This window comes from Aquarana catesbeiana, linkage group LG07, assembly GCF_042186555.1.
Source record: "Aquarana catesbeiana isolate 2022-GZ linkage group LG07, ASM4218655v1, whole genome shotgun sequence".
Classification (NCBI taxonomy): domain Eukaryota; kingdom Metazoa; phylum Chordata; class Amphibia; order Anura; family Ranidae; genus Aquarana; species Aquarana catesbeiana.
This window is the reverse complement of record NC_133330.1, coordinates 60,657,823-60,672,596: the sequence shown is the minus strand read 5'-3', so window position 1 is coordinate 60,672,596 and position 14,774 is coordinate 60,657,823. Positions and strand designations below refer to the sequence as shown.

Sequence of the window (14,774 nt, the reverse complement as noted above, 5' to 3'; positions counted from 1 at the left end):
TTGCCCTACATACCTAAATAGGTGTCCCTTGTTCTCATCTTAAAAAAGTTGGGAGGTATGGACTAGTAGATTTAGACACATAACAAATTAAACCATACTCTAGCTCACGCTTTATAAGCAGTTACAACAGTTACAACAACAGTTTTTTTGTTTTTATTTTCCTTTTGGGATAAAGGTTTTTTTATAAATAAATAAATGCTGATCATTGTAAAATACCCCTGGCAGTGGTAAATGGTTTGTCTCGTCACTCGAACTGCCATGTCTGTGGATATAACTTTATCCTTATCAATCTAAGGATTGGTAATCTGCAATATATATTATATTTTTGGTTTTAATATCACTTTAACCTTCTATTAAATCCTTGTACCCATTCAAAAATGAATTAACTTAACCCTATGGCTGCAAACATTTCTGATGCACTTTTGTTAAATGACTTCACTGAACACTGAGAAAAAAGTTTTCTGACCCATCAAACTACATTTCTCTTTCCATTCTCCAGCATCAATTGTTATCCAGAAGTGGTGGTGTCACATGCAGCCCTGTATGGAGTGGGAAGAGTGTAAAGTTTTGCCAGATCTCACAGGCTGGTCCTGTAGCAGTGGAAATAAAATCAAAACTACAAAGGTGAGTGATGGCTGTCTTCTTCCTGTTTGTATGATGTTTCTTATCATGACATCATTACAACGTTTGCCAGGTATGTTGGTCTAATGGGTTAGTTGGCAAGGCACCTTCTTCCTCATAACTTGCCGCTACCTTGAGGATCATTGACATGAAAGTGGTGTTCTTCGGCATGTAAAAGTATGGCAAAGACAAAAAGTGGGGAGTTTTTGCTAATTTTTTTTTCCATCCTTGAAATTTATTAAACAAAATTTTCAGTTTCAAAGTCAGAATTCTGACATTTAAAACGTTGTGCAAAATTCTGAGTTTTAACTTCAGCATTCTGAGTTTCAAGTCAGGATTCTAAGAATAAAATTCAGAATTCTGAGTTTCAAGTTAGAATTCTAAGAATAAAAGTCAGAAAAAAACTGAATTCTGAGTTTACAAATGCAGAAAATGTATTAAAAAACACACAGAAAAGAAAAGAAGAAAAGTGCATACTTCTGACATGGTAATCCTTTCCAATGAACTCTGGGGGTGATTCAATATAGGCTTTGTGACATAATTAGTTGAGTATGTTGTTTACATACATAAACAATTCCATAGTTTCATAGCTGATAACGACGCATGTAATAGTTCTTTAGATTAAATTTCTTATGTGCAACACTTTTCCAATATTACACTATAGTTAAAATTCGCTCATAAGGAAACTGGAGGTAAATAGGCCCTATTTCACCTTGGAGTAAAGGGGCTGTCCATTTTTCTTGCACCAATGCAACTTTCCCTGTGTAGAAAATTATTCATTTCATTATAGATGCACATTATTTTAATACGCCATTCACCTTGCATGAAGACAAAGCATAATATTTGAAATGACAAGAAATATGCCTAAATTTCCGCTGTCATTCCCTTACTATCCGACCACACTTCTCAAATGTATGTGAATAGACGCAACTGAATCTAAATGAGCTCAGTAAACCAGATTAATGCATAATAAGCAAGAAATGATATATGCAGAAAAATAACTTTTTATAAGTTCCTCTGTCTATGACAACTCTTAAATGTTTGGAACAAAAGTTTGCCTTATTGCAAACTCCTTTGGCAGTAAGGAGTTTTCTTAAAGCTAAACATCAAGCATAAATGAAGACACCAATGAAATCAATTGTTTGTTTTTTTTTTTAAATAATTACCTAAAAAAAAAAAAAACACCTAAGGTGCAAGGTCCATTTATTTAGTGTGGTCCCCTTCTCCTTCCTTGAAGAAGAATTATCACTAGCAGTTGAAAAGCCTTGTTGAATCCCCCCAGGGGACCCAGTGCACCTAGCACTTGGTCCTGTTCAGATGTGCACATCTGTTTAATAAAAGAATGTTTCTGTATGTGTTGCAGCTGTTGAGCTACAGCACAGCACTGAAGCTAGACTTGTCTACCTGCTATTCTGGGGAGCGAGACTAGTAGTAGCTGCAATCATTCGTACCTACACAAGCCCACAACAACAAATATATATACCAAGTGCTACCCTAATCCTTTAGACAGAATTGTATAAGCATCCCTTTAAATGTGTATAAACCCCACATGAGTCTAACCTCCTCTTTTGACCTTAACCCTTTCATGCCTAAGCCTGTTTCTGAAATCCGTTGCTTACAATGTAAAATCTGTATTTTTTGCTACAAGATTACTTAGAACCCCCAAACATTATATATATATATTTTTGAGCAGAGACCCTAGAGAATAAAATGGTGATTGTTTTTGTTTTTTGGGGAAATAGGACCCTTTAATGAATTAAAAAACTAAACAGTAAAGTTAGCCCAATTCTTTTGTACATTGTGAAAGAGGATGTTACGCCGAGTAAATAGATAACTAACATGTCATGCTTTGAAATTGCGCCCGCTCGTGGAATGGCAAACTATGGTAACAGGTTATAGTTACAGAGGAGCTCTTTTGCTAGAATTATTGCTCTCACTCTAATGATCGCGGCGATACCTCACACGTGTGGTTTGAACACCGTTTACATATGCGGGTGCAACTTACATATGCGTTTTTTTTGCTGCGTGAGCACGCGGGGACGCTTGAAAACATTTTTTTTCCCTTATTTATTTTATTTTTATTTATTTTTACATTGTCACTTTGTCGCAAAAAAAATTCTGATCACTTTTATTGCTGTCACAAGGAATGTAAACATGTAAACATGTTTGCACTTCAAAGTATTCAGATCGCCAAAAATGATGATTCGGAATACTGTAATTTTTTTTTTTAATCTGCACCATTGGCAGCTGAGTAAATCGGAAGTGAGGCTGTGACGTCTCTTGCGTGTGTTTACAGAAGACTGTAACGAAGCTGTTTCCGGCTTTGTTTCAGTCTTATGCCCCGTACACACGGTCGGATTTTCCGATGGAAAATGTCTGATCGGAGCGTGTTGTCGGAAATTCCGACCGTGTGTGGGCTCCATTGGACATTTTCCATCGGATTTTCCGACGCGTCAATTCCGACTGTGTGTGGCCTGTTCCGACGCACAAAGTGCCATGCATGCTCAGAAGAAATTCCGACACGGAACAGCTCGGTCTGGTAAACTTAGCGTTCGCAATGGATACAGCACTTTCATCACGCTGCAATGTTAAAAATGTTTTAATACAGCGCACTCTCTTCTTCTTTATAATGTGACAAGAATGAAGTAGTTTTGCTGCTCATATTCACACACACTTCTCACAAACATTTTTTTTTTTTTTTTTTTTTATTGGGATTCCCTGAATATATTGTTATTTGTCACATCTGACAGAATGTTTTTTATTTATTTTTTTTTTTTTTAAGCCATTTTTGGTTTAGATTTTATGTTTGTATTTTTTCCAAGGCTGATCTTTGTTTAATGTTGTTTTTAGTTTGACTCCAGAATATTTTTGTGTGTGTTTTGTGTGTCAAGTTACCACAACACCATTGATATCTTTTATTATTTAATCTCAAGGAGATTGTTTGTTGTTGGTGTCCCTTGTTAATTTCACATTGTATTTTGGAAATGTACCTGAATCCTCACCAACAAACTGTCCTTTTTGAAGTAAAACACACATAGGCAAGTATAATTCCAACAAAAATTCCTTTATTAAGGGCTCAGAACCAAACAAAGAGGGAGGCAACACTGGATAAACATGAGAAATTAGTGAAGCATGGGACCCCCAGGGCAGACATCAATTCTTGAACATCAAAATTGGTGGCCTGAGGAGTCCATATGTAAGGGAGGGCAGTCTGGTCCAGAAGTCGCAGAGATCCGGAAAGCAGCAGATGACATCTGTGTCCCCAGGCTGTGGTACCACAAGAGGCTGCATCTTTTGGCCGACCAGACTGGATCCAGGGTCCTCACTTTCTGGTCTTACTTCCACGCTTCATTCCTGGCTGTGGCTGTGCTGTTGGAGATGTGGCAGGAGGAGGAGTAGGACCTGGAGGAGGACTAGATGTCATCTGCTGCTCCGGATCTCTGCGAATCCTGGACTTTCTGGCGCTCCCTTACATATGTACTCCTCAGGCCACCAATTAAGATCTTCAAAAATGTGATGTCTGCCGTGGGGATCACCTGCTTCACAATTTCCTACAATTTATTCAGTGCTGCCTTCCTCTTTGTTTGGTTCTTGTAATGTAGGTTGTTGATCTCCCACAGACATGGCAGCTCCCTTAACATATCAATGAATAGTGACATGAAGTCATTATCTTTTAATAAGATATCCATGTTCACTGCAAGACACAACACAAGACAAAGCCTAATGTCAGACAAAACTCTCCTAATCTTGTTACAATATAGGCCTCAATCTAGAAGCAGTATAGGCACAAGTTTGTCTCTTACCTTCGTTCTTACGATCGGCGCGTCCAATGCTCCTTCGTCCGCTCACAGATCGTATGTACTACGCACGCGTGTTACGCTTTATACACACTGCGCATGCGTGTAACTCCGCCCGCCCCTGACATTCTTTCTAGTCTATTCCCAGCCCCTTTTTGTTCGGCGCAGTGGGTGAAGAGCACATGGCGGAGTCAGAGCAGGTGCGTGCTAATTATAGCACGGAGGCGGAGGAGGAGGAAAGCCCGGATCCGGACACGTCCCCATCCAGAAGGAGATGATTTAAGGCCACAAATATGTCCTTTGGGGAGATGGTGGACATCATGAAGAAGGCCGACTATGACGGGAAGTATGGGCCTTACCCCAACCCCAATATCAGAAAGGCTAAGATCACGGCGAAAGTGATCAAAAGTCTGCACAGGAATTTCGGGGTACGACGATCGAAAGATCAGCTCAGGAAGCGGTGGTCGGACCTAAAATTAAGAGAGCCCCAGCAGTACCGAAAGATCCGGAGAGTGCTGCAAAAAAGTAAGTAGTTGTGCTGTGTTCCTATTCTTTTTGTCTTTATTACGTTCGTTCTGCTCCATATGCTTTTCCAAATTGTACAGTTTCAAATGTCAATTTTAATGTTCATGCGCCCATTATTCGTTCGTATCAAACATTTTTTTTTTCGCCCTCTAAAACACCATTGTTTAGGCCATATGCGTTTTCCTACATTTTTTAGGGCCTACTTGGATGCAAAATATTTGGTTGTGTAGATGGGTTTGTTACTAGAATTAAATGCAAACTAGATTCTGTGTAAGCAGAGGACACTCAGCAGCTGTTTTCACATCTGGACACTGGAGCACTAGTGTGGGACACAAGAACACCATTTTTATTAGGGGGGGCACACAGGTGCTCCAGTGTATACTATAGGGGGGTCTCGATCTGTGAAGCTTGTACTAAACAGGTAAAGTATTGCAGGTTGACAAAGGACAATAAAAAAGCGACATCTTTGAACTCTGCTAAAATTGACAATTGTACCCCACTTCCAAGCAATGTTTCCTATTTATAGTTCTGCCATCAAATCACTGTGTGCTAATTATACCCTTTTTGTTTTACATAGGGGAGAAAAGACTCAGAGGACACCCCTCATCCGAGGAGACCACAGACCCCCCACCTGTGGAAGAAGGTGAAATACCCCCAACCCAAGTGGAGCAGGAGGAGGAAGAAGATGTGGTTGAAATAGGCACCACAACAGGTGAGTGTCTGCAACCACAGACTCAGGTAAGAGATGGATGCTGGCAGATTTTTGACACCTGTTTTTGTTTGTTTTCTCTCTTTTTAGGTGATCGTGTTGTTAGGGATCGAGATCCGTTCACATCAGAAAGTGCCCAGATCCTGATCGGGGAGATCATGGGGTGTAATTTAGAATTGGAGAACCTCAAGTCAAAAATCAATGATGTGATTAAAAAAAATAATAACAACATTGATGTTTTGGGGTGAATTTAATACCCCACAAAATCACTTTGGTTTGGTACAATGTTTAAAATATTTTTGAAATGTTTCGAACAGCCAAATTTGGAGGATGCACACAGTGTGCCAACATGTGCTATCTGCCATCACGGGAGATCAATGGACACGTTTTGGGGGTGCAACCCCTTCCTCAATAATAAAGTAGCGGTGAGGAAGGGCTTGCTCCCTCAAAACACGTCCTTTGATCCCCCGTGATGGCAGCTAGCACATGTTGACATTCGGAAATTGGTGTGCATCTTCCAAATTTGGCTTTTCAAGAGGTGATTTGACCCCATCTGAACGCAATATCAAACACAGTTCCTAAATACTCATGTCTGATATTGCCTTCAAGTTTTTTGTCTTTCTTGTTGGTTTTACACAGGCCTGTTTTATCGTAAATGGACATTTCTATTTTTGATAATGCCACCCCAAAAATTGTTATACAACAAACATGTTGGTTTGTTCTAAAAACCGTTTCTAAATGCACATGTGATTGTGCAGGTATTAAAAAGTTTGTTAATCAAGAATGTGTGGATTATTGTCTCAACGCGACAACATTTTGTGGTGATGTAATTGCTGTTTTCGTAAAAAATGGTGGTTATTTCCTAAGGGCAAATCCTCTTTGCACTACAAGAGCATTTTCATTGCAGTTTCAAGAGCACTTGTAGTATAAAAAGTGTATACGCCTTTAGTAAATAACAGCCAACAGTGCTTTGTATAAGGTTACACAATCACGCCATTTTCAGGACTCCACACATTGCTGTCAGGGTCAGCTAAAACAAACACAAGCAGTAAATGTCCACAAAGAATTTCTTTTTTTTTTTTTTTTTATTGGAAAAAGGCTTCACAAATTTGAAGGCATATTAATGGCCCCCCTACCCGCAAAGAACTCCAGGTATCGTAACCGGACATCATGGGCACTCAGGGAGGGCAAGCCAGGACGGCCGCTTTCAAGCGCCGTTAGTGTTTCAGGTATCACTCCGGCCTCAGGCCCAACTGAGCCAGCATAGTTGGCCGAATGTTTCCTTAAAAAGTTATGGAGAATACAGCACGCCAGTATAATATGGTTCAGTTTATACTCCGCCATATGAATAGGTGTCAGAAATAGGCGGAACTGGCTGGCCAGGATTCCAAATGTGTTCTCCACCACTCTTCGGGCTCTGGCCAGCCGGTAATTAAAAACCCTCTGTTCCGGGGTGAGGCTCCTCATCGGGAATGGCCGCATCAGGTGGTCCCCCAGTGCAAACGCTTCATCAGCAACGAACATGAATGGGAGTCCTTCCACATTGTCCTCTGGAGCTGGCAAGTCCAAGCTGCCATTCTGGAGATGCCTGTAGAACTCCGTCTGGGCAATGACTCCACCATCGGACATCCGGCCATTCTTCCCCACGTCCACATACAAGAAGTCGTAATTAGCCGACACCACCGCCAACATCACAATACTATTGAACCCCTTATAGTTGAAATAGTACGACCCCGAGTTGGGTGGTGGGATGATGTGGACATGTTTTCCATCAATTGCCCCTCCGCAGTTAGGAAAGTCCCACCACTGGGCAAAGTGGGAGGCCACAGTCTGCCATTCCTGTGGCGTGGAAGGAAACTGTTGAGGAAAACAAAAATAAATTAATATTTTTGCACAGAAACATGGCAAGCAGATTAGGCACAAACATTCTGGGGCAACCTCCAGATAGTATTTAAGGGGAATTTAACAACACCAAAGTATAAGGTACACCTATCGTATTCCCCCTCCCCCCCCATTTCATGGGCCATTTCGAACATTACGGGGGGTGTGGAAATCTTGGACAAGTAACCCTCTTCACTTCATTGAGAGATGAATGCCTAAATACAGGGTATTACTTGGAACAGCCCCTCAGTTACACTATTGGCAGCCCACTGGACAGGTAAGAAGTGTCCGAATACAAAGATATAAATACACATTGAACACATTTGAGCACATTTGAACATTCTGCTATTACCTGACTCAAGATAATAATAGTATCTTAAAAATTCAAACAGTACCATTGGAAAGTATACAGGCAGACCCTTGTACTACATGCTTTGGGGAATTCATCTATAAATCAGAGCACAAAAGAGATAGGTATAGTGTGTATGGGTTTGGCAAAGTCAGCAGATAGATGATTGAGGATAGATAGAGAATTGGGATCAGCTGACTTAGCAGTTGGGGGAGGGAGGGTTACTAAAAATGATTTGGGGACACCACAAAAAATAAGCCTCTGCCACTCTGCCAGAATTTAAAGCTAAAATAACATTTCTAAACATTTTAGGGGGTGTTTGGGGTAAAGCACTACTATGGAGATGATAAAATACATTGTTAAGTGACTACATGAGGTGAATATAGGGCCAGGAGACACCATGCTGGGGAGGTTAGTGAAGGACAATCAGGTATGAAGGACCTAAAAAAATAATTACATAAAAATCCAGCATGCATGAGGACAAAAGGGGACATTCACAGCATATTCCAATCATGGTAATTAGGGAACGAGGAAAGAAATACAATATATTAGCAAACATTAAATACAATAAAATGTGATATTAAAGGATAAAAATCTTACCTTCATATACTCCTTCGGCAGGACCTGTATGATGGCAGAACAGGTCTCTGGGATGATGATCCCCAGAGCCTGGGGGGAGATGCCTATCGAGAACTTCAAGTCCTGCAGACTTCTCCCTGTCGCCAAATACCGCAGGGTAGCGACCAACCTCTGCTCCGGAGTGATGGCTTGCCTCATGCAGGTATCTTGCCTGCTAATATAAGGGGTCAGCGAAGCTAACAGATGGTGAAACACGGGGTCCGTCATCCTGAGAAAGTTCCTGAAATCATCAGGATTATTCTCACGGATCTTACGGAGCAAAGGCATATGAGAGAACTGGTCACGCTGAAGCAACCAATTCTTGGTCCATGAACTCCTCCCCACTCTGTTCATGGACTGGACTTGTGTCAAGGTCAGGACCCCAACACCAAGCCCCCGCACAGCATGAACTCTACGAGGAGTAAGCATACGCAACATGGCTAGAAAACGGTCGGCTGCTCAGAACGAAGTAACAGAACGCACTGAAGAACAGCAAGGCCTGTGAAGAGCGACCTGAAAACCAGTAACGAACGAACAAGAATACAATGACTAAGTCACGCGGAACTTGCTTGCACGCACTGAAGAGCAGATACAAACCCACAAGCACAAACTGAAAGGCAGAAAACGATCTGAAAACCACGAGTCTTTCACCAAACTTTTACTAACACGAGATTAGCAAAAGGAGCCCAAAGGGTTTGGCGCTTGGTTCTGAACTGGCCTTTTCTAGTCTCGTCGTACGTGCTTGATGTCACCGCGTTCTTGGCGATCGGAAATTCCGACAACTTTGTGCGACCGTGTGTACGCAAAACAAGTTTGAGCCAACATCCGTCAGAAAAAAACCTAGGATTTTCAGAATGTCCGAACAAAGTCCGACCGTGTGTACGGGGCATTACTCTTCCTGGGGAAAGTGCCGGATCGTGGCTTGGGTCTCCCGGTGGGATGGGAGGCCCGGAAATAGCGGCGGGAGGGGGGGACGTCCCCTCCCGCCCCTTTGGGATAACAACCAAGCAGCTTTTAGCCGCATCGGTTGATATCCCTAAAGTCATCATCCCGGTATATCCCCTTAAAGCCGAGGCTGCATATGTGCGTACGTCAGCGATAAGCGGTTAAGCAATGGATACATGACTCTACTCACTCAGATGGCAACACACTTGACCTTGTATTCTCCTACCTATGCACTCCGTGTAACCTCTCCAACAATCCTTTTCCTCTCTCTGATTACTACCTTATTACTTTCACTCTCCTCTCCCTCCAACACTTAACCCTAGAAACCTTTGCCGCATTAACCCTTCTATTCTCTATTCTGCTACTGACGACCTCTGACAAAATCTCACACCTCTCCTGCCCCAAACTAATCTACAACAGTTCACTGTCATCTTCCCTGGACACACTTCCACCCCCCCTCACTATACACTGAATCAGGCCCTGACCCCTACAACTTTGGCAAACAGATGACACTAGAAATCTCAAAAAACGTAGCTGCACTCTTGAGTGTCTGTGGCTTAAGACTAGGTTTCAAAAAGATTTCAACCAATATAAATTCTGCCTCCACATTTACCCTCTACTTTGTCCTCCACCTCCTCCACTCACTAATTTACTCACTGCCCAGGAGATTGCCAATCAATTCATAATATACAATTTGTGATGAGATCTACACTGTACAGATATCTCCCCCACTTAACACTTCATGTCCACAGGTACACTCAATACTTCCCCCATTTATCCCTGCTACTATAGATGGGGTTGCTAAACATTTTTCTAATGCCCACCTAACTACCTGCCTCCTGGACCCTGTTCTTATGTAAATACTACGGTCACCCTCTGGCTCTATCCTACACTCTCTAACTCACATCTTCAATCCCTCCCTCTCTTCTCCTCCTCTCTAAAACAAATACTAGTAACCCTCATAGCCATTGTTGGATCCCACCAATCTTAACAACCCACAACTTACAACCCCTCTCCCCTTTACCTCCAAACTTATTGAACACCTGGTCTACATCCAACTCAGCTACCACCTCACTGAAAATACCCTTCTTTATTACATTGAGTCTGGACTTCTCCTCAACACTCCACAGAAACTGCTCTCTTAAAACTCACAAACAATTTACTAACGACTAAAACCAATGGTCACTATTCTGTATTCCTACTCCTGGACCTCTCTGCTGCCTTTGCTGCCTTCTCCTAAAAAAACTCCACTCCTTTGGTCTCCATGATTGTACTCTTTGTTGGTTCTCATCCTACCTATCCCACTGAATCTTCTGTGTCAGTTCTACCTCCTCCTCCTCTCCTCTTCCTGTCTTTTTTCGGGGGTCCCCCAGGGTACTGTTCTTGCGCCACTCCTATCCTCGATCTACACCTCCTCCCTGGGTCAGCTGTCACCTCCAATGGCTTTCAATACCATTTCTACTTTGATGACACCCAAATTTATTTCTCTACACCTCAGATCACTCTATCACACTCCTCACACATCACATCTCCTCACACATCACTAATGTACTAACAGACATATCAATCTGGATATCACACCACTACCTCAAACTCAATCTATCCAAAACCAAGCTCACAATGTTTTTTCCCCTGCATACCCTTTCCCCTGCCTTCTCTGTCAAGATTGATGGCACAACTATTAACCCGTCTCCACATGCCAGGTAGCTAGGTGTAATCCTGGACTCTGAACTCTCCTTTTGGCCCCACATCCAATCACTGTTCAAAGGTTGCCACCTCAACCTCCACAACATCTCAAAAATATGCTCTTCCCACTCCCTGGTTATCTCTCACCTTGATTACAGCAACTCCCTTCTCATTGGATTACTTTTACATACGCTATCCCACCTTTAGTCCAGCATGAATGCTGCTGCCAGACTCAATCACCTTATCAACCGCTCAGTGTCTGCCACCCCTCTCTGCCCATCCCTCCACCGGCTTCCACTCACCCAACAAATTCAATTTAAAATACTAACAACAACTTACAAAGCCATCCACAACTCCTCCAGCTGCATCACTAACCCAGTCTAAAAATACCAACTAAATCAGTCTCTTTTTTCTTCCCAAGACCTCCTGCTCTCTAGCTCCCTTGTCACCTTTTCCAGTTCTCCAGTCCAGGATTTCTCCTGAGTCTCTCTCACCCTGTAGAAACCCCCTACCCCAATGTGTCTGACTATCTCCAACTCTGTCCACTTATACGCAATCCCTGAAAACCCTTCTCTTTAGAGAAGCCTATCCTGCCTCAACTTAACAACTGTACTTTTGTTTTCTCCATCAGTGCATCTCCCACAGGGATTAACTTTTGTATCCCTTTTAGATTGTAAACTCTAATGAGCAGGGCCCTCTGATTCCTCCTGTATTGAATTGTATTCTGATTACTCTATACTGTCTGCCCTCATGTTGTAAAGCACTGTGAAAGCTGTTGGTGCTATATAAATCCTGTATAATAATAATAATATTGTGTAAAGAATTACATCTCTAATTGTGCATCATAAAAAAGGGGAGCATGTATGACTGATCCACGAAAATGTCAATCCAAACACAATCTGGAAAAAAGGTATGTATAGAAATAAAAAAATAAAAAAAGATAAGGGTACAGGAGGTTTTCCAAATAGGGAGGGGAATAATCAAATGGGGGGAGAAGCTGGAAAACTATACCAAATATCTGTGGAAGAATCCAACCTGGCATATCTACTCTCAAAAAAGCTTGCGTTGGGGATGTCTTTTGTTGTTGGGTAGGGTCTACAGACATGCAAACTTTCCTTAATCCGAACATAACCAGCTAGATAGGAAGAACATTTTCTGATAGCTGTAGGCACATCTGAACATCTTCATTCCCCAGAACATTTCACAGACACTTCTAAAAATATGTTACAGAAACATCGTGCATGTCAATGGGGCTTATTTAATGGATGAATAAACTAAATGGTGGAAATCAATCAATTTTAGCTTGGAAAATGTATCCTTTATAAGATAACTATCAACCTTCACTGTCATCCTCCATTACACCGTACCTAAACATCTCACTTGTTCAAATTTAACATGTCTAATTCATCAGTTATTTCCATTTCATAAGCGATAGATCCCATAGAACAGCAATTTGTTTTCTGATTATTGGTGAATGATGGACTTCCATCAAGTATAAAAATGGGGCATTGTATGTGGAATACCAACAAAATATTATAGACCTTCCAGCTTCTGAAACAAAATCAAAAACATATGAGACAATCTCTCTTAAGCTAAAAAAACTATGTATAGAGTGGCTTTATTTTTTGGTATTCATTTTCTGCAACTTGTTGCCCCATTAAGTAGATTGCTTATTTTATAAATGCCCTTGAATCCTAGACTGTAGAAATAATTGTGTTCCCTGGTTCTTGGACAGTAACACCAGTATACTGATTAAATTTAGGTGGCCTTTTATTCTTACCTTTTTGTTCTAAGCATTATAATAAACTCTATTTATCTCATTGCAGGTAACACGGTAGCGAACATCAAATGTGATGATGAAGCAGAAGTAATTGTAGCACATCGGTGAAAATATGTGCACTCAATTTCCTTCGCAGACTTCTGACTTAACTTTTTAGGAACCCTGCTGAAGATAAACAACATTTTCAACCTATTTTATTGTATTGTTCCGGGATTCTGTAGAGGCTTTAAATAAACTATTGATAAAATTAATTTCTGCACATACTGACTTGAAGTCCCTTTGATCGTCTTGGAAGTTAACTTTGGATTACAAAAAAATAAAAAAATTCTACCATAAAGAAAACTGGATTCTGGATTATCGATATCTTGAAGACAAACTTGGTGGAACAGCTTTTGGGTTTTACTTCATTTAATATCTTGGAACTGAACAAAGATTATAATATATATTCAAGATGAAACTGGTCATTTTCCTAAACCAAAATAATTAAAATGCTAAAAGCATCCAAAATTGATATTTTAGTTTTGGGTACATGCAGGTGGGTTCTATCAATAAATCTTATATCCTTCAGGGACTGCACTGGCAAGCCAAGGGGATGCCACACTCCTACTGCATTCTATTTATTGTAAAAAAATATTACAATTCACAATGAGAGTAACAGAGACTCTTATAATAATTATGGCAGTTGGGTTGAGCTGGGAACTCAAATGTCAAAAACCAACACTGAGCCCCCGAGAGATACAGAAGTCCACAGGTAATTTAGTTTTGTATTTTAAATTAAATATCTCACCTGTAAACCTATGGGGTAGATACGTTTTAAAATTAAATTTAAAAAAATTGGCATTCAGTTCACTAGGAGCCTGTAGTATCACCTAGGTAGAAAATCTAGCAATTTGTACTTTATAATTAGTTGAATTCTTTTTATAGAGTAGACACTTTCTGCAGTGTTTTACAGAGTACATGGAGCCATTCATTCACCATCAGTCTCCCCCCTTGAGTAGTTTACAGCCTATTATTACAACCATAGATATACAATCACTTGCATACTATAGGGACCTTTTTATAAAGTGAATGTATTATGGCTTTTGGTTTATATTATTTCACTTACAAGATTATAAACTGTTATTTCATAGTGTTTTTACTTATGCTAGTTAAACTTTGTTTTTCAAACAAACATCAGTGACACTAGTTTGCGAATGATGGACTTTCTAAGAAGAAAGCCCAGAATTGTCTGTATGCATGGAAACACCCAGTGTAACCTAAGCCAGACAAGTCTCTCTTTCCCAACTGCACTTGAGGGGAGGGAAGGGGATATGTCCCTTCTCTTTGAGTCATTGAGCAGTCTGTATAATCTGATTTCCCCAGTTTTACAGGTCTATTTCATAATAGCAGCAGACTTATGAACCTTTAGTAGGCTGTTGTTCTCCTTCTGTGTAGCAGGTGACAGCTTATGCACTGTTTATATGTAATCATTAAATAGAGCAAGGTGCACAACAACTCGGCATTCTCCATTCCACAGTCATGAATAAATACACAAAGAGGGGAAGCTTCCTTGGTTAAAACACCTATGCTTTACTTATGCAAGTTGTTCAGAACTTCCTCATAATTGCTGTTAGACAAGGGTTATACAGCCCAAAACACCTAATATCTGGCATGTGTTTTTAGAGGGTGGTGGTAGAAGGGCACAGAATAGACATATTCTGAGTTGATTTCTTAAGTTCTACGCTTATTTCTTTGTTTATTTTATCTTATTTTTTAGCAACACTTTAAAGTGGTTCTTAAAGCTGAAGGTGTTTTTACCTTAATGCATTCTCTGCATTAAAGAAAAAACCTTCTGAGTGCAGTTTCCCCAGCGCCCCCCCCCCC

At 40.8% G+C, this 14,774-nt stretch overlaps 1 protein-coding gene across 1 annotated transcript in view; it reads left to right on the top strand.

Annotated features, from left to right (window-relative positions):
* TAFA4 (TAFA chemokine like family member 4) overlaps positions 1 to 13,957 on the top strand; it is a 373,044-nt gene extending 359,087 nt beyond the window's left edge. The window contains exons 5-6 of the mRNA XM_073592207.1: positions 500 to 624; positions 12,958 to 13,957. Coding sequence (XP_073448308.1) covers positions 500 to 624; positions 12,958 to 12,969 — 137 coding nt within the window. The 3' untranslated portion in view covers positions 12,970 to 13,957. The remainder of the gene's footprint in view (positions 1 to 499; positions 625 to 12,957) is intronic.
* The last annotated feature ends 817 nt before the right edge of the window (positions 13,958 to 14,774 follow it).